This window comes from Lipotes vexillifer, unplaced genomic scaffold, assembly GCF_000442215.2.
Source record: "Lipotes vexillifer unplaced genomic scaffold, Lipotes_vexillifer_v1.1 scaffold253, whole genome shotgun sequence".
Classification (NCBI taxonomy): Eukaryota; Metazoa; Chordata; class Mammalia; order Artiodactyla; family Lipotidae; genus Lipotes; species Lipotes vexillifer.
The window spans coordinates 4,020,561-4,026,739 of record NW_006780322.1 but is presented as its reverse complement, the minus strand read 5'-3'; the positions used below and the strand labels follow the sequence as shown (position 1 = coordinate 4,026,739).

Here is a 6,179-nt window from a genome sequence, read left to right as displayed (position 1 = left end):
TGTGTGTGTGTGTGTGTGTGTGTGTGTGTGTGTGTGTGTGTGTGTGTGTGTGTGTGTGTAAAATTGCCTCAGTTTTATAATTAAATTCTATGGTAAAATTGGATTCCCTTTATAGCAACTCCTTCATAGTTAGCCTTGTTTGAATGCCCCCTACTAGATAAAGCAAGGGACGCCTTATTCATTTAAACAGTTGATTAATACCCCAGGAATGCTAAATGACAATTCAATCACGTTTACTTCCCCTAAAAAGCACCTTTCACATACCTGTACATTTGGAATTGGGCATTCTTTCTTGAGTAGTTTAAATGAGAAGTAGGAGACCTGGTAAATATCTGGCCTTTTGTCAGGGTCTGGTTCCAACATATACCCTAAGATAAACATATATGAATTATTTAATAATACCCAAGGAGTTATTACATTAGCTAAGAAGCATAATTTCTCTATCACCAAAATTCTGTCTTTTTAAAATGTTTATTTCTCATAAAAGTCAGACAGTACGATTAGCCCTTTTCTTCCCCTCTCAGAAAGGGAAGCTCTAACTTTCCTAAAATTTTAAACATCTGCAAGGAAATAACAAAGTTTTTGAATTGTAACAAAGATACTTTAAGTTCACATTCTGTGCCCTGCACAACAGGGTCTCAAGTTCTCAGTGTGGAACTTAACACATTCATTTTCTGGTACCTAGGAAGTTCTGGCCTCCTTCTTTCATACTATCAGCTAGACAAATGATTATTCTTGATAATTATAACCAAAACTCAAATTTCATGAATTTACTTATTATTCGTTTGTTGGAGGTACTAGCTGGTTTCCAATCTAAAAGAAATGACAAGATAACAAATACATCTCTACTTTTACTGTGATCTATAGATCATGTGTCTGTTTCCAGGTCCTTTAAGCTTCTGCTCCTTCTGAAGCTGGAAAAATCCCCAGGGGAAAAAATCCTTGAGAAGACACACAAACACATACACATATACATGTAAACGGCAATGTAAGGCAATTTATTGCTTAAGTAATCAAATGAATGGTTCGGACCCTAAGTTGAGAAAAGACTGCTGAGGCTGCAGCCTTATGAAGGCCTTTGCAGAAGAGGCAGGAGCGGAGCTGGTCCTTGAAGGCAGGAAAAAATTTAGTCAGTCAGGGCAAAAGCAGAGAAAAAGACATTCCAGGTAAGAAAACAGTCTGAGCAAAGACGGACTAGGAGAAAGGCAACAGAACGCTTTGTTGCAAGGAACAGAGGAACCAAGAGGACAGGGCAGAGGACAAGGGTCAGAGAATAAAGGGAAATAAGGTGGGGAGGATGAACCCAGAATATATGGGACCACTGGCGAGCCATGAGGTTTACTGAATAGGGACATGATAGGGTGGTATTTGATAAGATTAATCTCATAGTGAGGGTGTGTTGGACAGACAGGCCAGTCCACCAGTACAGGCATGAGCTGACAGGGTCGGTATATATTATGGTGGCAGTGATGAGAACAGAGAGAATGTCAAGAAAACAGGAGAAACTTCAAAGAAAGCATTAATGCTGCCTAGGAAATGACTGACTCTATTCTGTCTTGCTAGCCAGATCCAAAGAAAACTTTAAATTTCAGTCATCTGGGCTTGAATGGCGACACCACTGATAGAAACTGAAAAGAGGAGAGGGGAACCTTGTACTGGGAGTGAAAGGGGGATGTGTGTGTGTGTGCGGGGGGATAACAAGAAATGCATTTTCAGACCTGTGAGTTAGGGTGACAGTGGACTCTTCCAACAGTTTGTAAAGTGAAACAGATCAGAGTTTAGGAAAGATGCCATGTTACACACATTCATAAAGAGCTGTTTCTCGTAATATGAATTTGCTGCACAAAAGTAAAAAAAAAAATTTTTTTTAGCAAAAATTCCTACCATTCTAGCAATAAATTTGGCGATTTCCCCATACTTCCTTGCAATCTCATTTACACAGCTGCAATTTTAGTACAGATATCAATATAATGCTTTACCTCTGAAAACATCCAACAACCATTAAACACGATATTCCATTCCTTTAAATACTGCTCCCGCTTCTGTATTAATAAATGGAAGAGGCGGATTGATAAAACTCGTGTAAACTAGTATAACGGAATGGGTAGTCACTTAAAAGCTACTACTATATTAACTTGGGTCCATTACCTATACTTTTTGAGGCTCCGTTTCCTCATTTGTATAATAGGGATAATTATATTTACTATATAGCAGCCTTTTCAGCACTAGGGACCGGTTTCATGGAAGACAACTTTTCCATGGACGGCAGGGGGGGCGAGGGAATGGTTCAGGCGGTAATGCGAGCAATGGGGAGCTGCAGATGAAGCTTCGCCCGCTTGCCCGCCGCTCACCTGCTGTGTGGCTGGGTTCCTAAGAGGCCATGGATGGGTACCGGTCCACGGCCCAGGGGGTTGGGGACCCCTGCTATATAGGGTTTTAAGAATTAAATGAGGTACAAGTAGGCCTTCAACAAATGTCAGATGCTCCGCACCACATTACATTTGCTTCTTCTATTTTCTCCAAGTGTATCCCCACCTAGGACCCAAAGTGCATTACTCAGGATTTACAATCTGTGATTGTTAAAATGTGGATACTAAACATCTTGACCAAAGTAAAAAGATAATAAAAATCTCTGTTTCTTTAGCATTCCAATACAGGGGGTTGAGCAAAAATTACTTCTTCTGCCATCTGGTTAATGAACATTAGTACATATGCTTACTATGATGATACAAAAGAGTGGGGAATCTTAAAAACATTTTAAAGCATTGAGTTTAAATGCTTTTTATCAAAATCCAGTGATTAACCTAAATGAGAGGAAAAAACCTAGTTCCATAGAGTTATATAGTCTTAATGATGTATTCACTTCAGCCAACACATTGCAATCATTTTAATTTGAGTTGCTTCCAGTTTTGCAAAGATGAATTTCTTATCGCTTGATATGAGTCAGCTGGACTCCTTTGGTACCAGAGCTTTCATACAGACTGCAAGAGAACAGGGCAGTACTGTAATGCTCAAAGCCCAGTTAAGATTTCTGCTTGGGTGGCCAGCCCAGGTGTGAAACCAAGTTTAGATGTCTGGCAAAAAGACTCACCACTCTAACTAGACACCGTCACATGGTCTTTGAGTGACCAACAGTTATCAACTGATTTCTTTATTTTTGCATCCCACTCATCACTCCTGGGATCTAATCCCTTTATCCTCCAATCCACTCCTAGAGATTAGAAATAAAAATGTGAATCTAGAAACTTTAAATACTTACTAATTAGGCAATGCATATCTTGGGAATATCGAGAGTTATCAGGAATTGTGAAGTTTCCATCACAAATTGCCACTTGACTCTCTCCAAATGGCAAAGTGAAGTAGCATAATTTATACAACAAACATCCAAGAGCCTAAAAAAATAAAAAAAGCAGATTGCAACTAGTGATTTATTTATCATAACTGCAAATGGGTCTGCTGAGAGATACTGGCACCATCCACATTTACAGCAAATCTAAACACTCTGTACTATTAACCCATTAGAAACTTGAATTTAGAACCCCACATCACTATTTATCTGCCAAGTTATATTATTTCTATCCTCATTACCAAATTGTGCTCCAATAAATAACAAGTATTCAGCTGGTTTTGTTCTTAAGAACTAGTAACACGTATGTGAGAACCACTTAGATAATGGGCAGGTCACCTGAATAACTTTCACAGAGGTCTAAACTAATTTTCTTTGACATGCTTCAAGAAGCAGTGGCTCATCACCTCGAGTCAAGAATAACCCTGAGGGATAAGTAGACAATGATATGGTACAGTGGCCACTCTTGCTATGGCACTGTCTGCATTAAACTTGGGAGTTTACGGCCAAGACTGCTGACATCTGAGATGTGGATAGGTTAGTTGACACCTACCCAAATGTCTGCCTTCGTAGTGATGATTTTGCCACTGTACAGGTTGACCATTTCTGGTGCTCGATAGGACAGCGTTGTGTATCTACAATCAAGAGATTCATTTTTTGTTAAATATGTCGACGCTATAATTAAAAACCAGGGGTAGCAGAATTACTTTAAAAAACATATGTATATTTATATATATATTAGTAGAGTCTAGTTCCCTGGGAGCACCCTGGAGAAGACAGTATGGAATATTAGTGCAGGTGAAATGAAGAGCTGTCCTTGGCACACACCCACGGCCCTCTGGCTGCAGTCCTTCCAATCTAAGAGCAGGTGGGGACGCAGACACTAAGGCATTAAATAAACTCTAAAAGCAACATTTCTTGCTCCTCAAATAACAAAATCTTCTCCTGTAAATCCCTGTTGTCTGATAGTATACTTGGCTGATTTGTTTTTTTAAAATAGTAATCCCTTTGGATGTGGCTCGACACAGAGACGTAATACTGGCTGGAACACTCAGGAGGAATAAAGTGGGCCCTGGCTAGGTTGGGAGGTGGATGGATCTTTGCTGCCAGCATAAGGCTGAAACAACAGTTTTCCTCTTATCTCTGGCTCAAGAAAAGAGAAGGATAAGCTCATCTTCAAAGTGAGAGTCTTAGTGTTACCAAGCCTGTGATTTGCACTGCGGTTTAGGTGCCCATCAGGGCCTTGGACCGTAGGTCTTCCTGCCCCAGGCTCGGTTGCCAGGCGTGAAGCAGGAACGGAGAGAGAGGATCAGGATATGTGTGCACTCTAGACTGCTGATTTATGAGCAGTAATAGTGAGTGCTGGTGCCTGTGAAAAATCCAACACTCTGGACAACAGGGGAAAATGGGTCAGGTTCTTACTGGAATCACAAATCTAAAGAAGCTTTTTTCTCGTGGAAGTCAGTGATTCACTCTCTGTAGAGACTTGAACAGCCCTACGCACCATTAATTCCACTAGATTGCAGGTGAGCTCCTTATGAGCAGGAAGGAATACACAGCCATTTAGGTTTCAGTAAAAAGCACAACCAACTGACTGGTAATGTCACAGCTGTCGTGATCCCACTTAAAAACATCACAGTACTTCTAAGGTGTGTGCACCTTTTTAAGGGCTATGTGATGTAAATCAAAAGATCCATGTATAATGACCATAGGACCATTGATAAAGTGCTGTAAGATTCCTTCACTTTACTCCACTGCTCAATGGTCATGAACCCCTTCCCCATCCTCCACTTAAAATCGAACAACCCAACTGCCAACGAGGGGCAACTGACAAGCACCACTGTCTTCTCACCCTGACCTTCTCAATCATAAGCTGAAGGTAAAACCACTGATTCGATAATGGATAAAATTCCGAGAAAGGAGGAAAAGCTTACTTCTTAATCTCATCTTCTACTGCATTGACTCCTTCAGTTTGTGGATTCTGGAATTTGTTGGTAGCACTTCCAAAGTCACACAGGACGTAGTGGCCTCGGTCATGCAAGAGAATATTTTCAACCTGAAAAACATCGCCCAGCCGCCCATTCCAAGATACCGTTTAGTAATGTGTTTGAAAATTTGGTTTGCATACACATCAATAAGATACTTTATTTCTGATAATCTCATTAATGTGCATAGGAAAGTTATTCTCCTCTAAGTATGTCAACAAGGGTCATTCCAAGTGGAACAAAAAAAAGATGCATGGCAATAGGGTGAAAAAAGGAAATTCCACGGTGGGGAAGCAAGAGTCCCATTTTCCCAGATTTCTCATCACATTTCTCAGCTCTGCAGAAATGGTCCTTATACTGTCAAAGCTTTCCTCAGGCCCCCACTCAGACAAATATCACTCCTTCCCTACGTTCCTTCAGTACTCTGTTCTTCCTGATGTCAGGGATTTCATTTGGGCCTTACAAACACATGTATCAATTTCTTTACTACGATAGGTTAGGATTTTCTGAATTAATAAATATTTGCTATATTTTGCTTATTTCTCAAAGTGATTAAAGGCCTGTGGGCAAATGCACAGTTCTCCTGTTAAAGAATCACCTATCTATCTATATATATTATATATATATTATATAAATATATATTTATATAATATATATATAATATATAATATATATAATATATATAAAATATATAATTATATATATATAAATATTATATATATTATATTTATATATTATATATAAAATAAATATAAAATAATGATAAATATATAAATATATATATATAATATATAAATATAAATATAAATATATATATATATATATATATATATATATATATATATTTT

General features: G+C 38.7%; 1 protein-coding gene across 1 annotated transcript in view; it reads right to left on the bottom strand.

Moving 5' to 3' along the window:
* Positions 1-6,179, bottom strand: part of AAK1 (AP2 associated kinase 1) — a 159,166-nt gene that overhangs the window by 52,303 nt on the left and 100,684 nt on the right. The window contains exons 5-8 of the mRNA XM_007453420.1: positions 5,281-5,402; positions 3,900-3,981; positions 3,260-3,392; positions 265-368 (exon numbers count right to left, since the gene is read on the bottom strand). Of these exons, the coding sequence (XP_007453482.1) occupies positions 265-368; positions 3,260-3,392; positions 3,900-3,981; positions 5,281-5,402 (441 nt within the window). The remainder of the gene's footprint in view (positions 1-264; positions 369-3,259; positions 3,393-3,899; positions 3,982-5,280; positions 5,403-6,179) is intronic.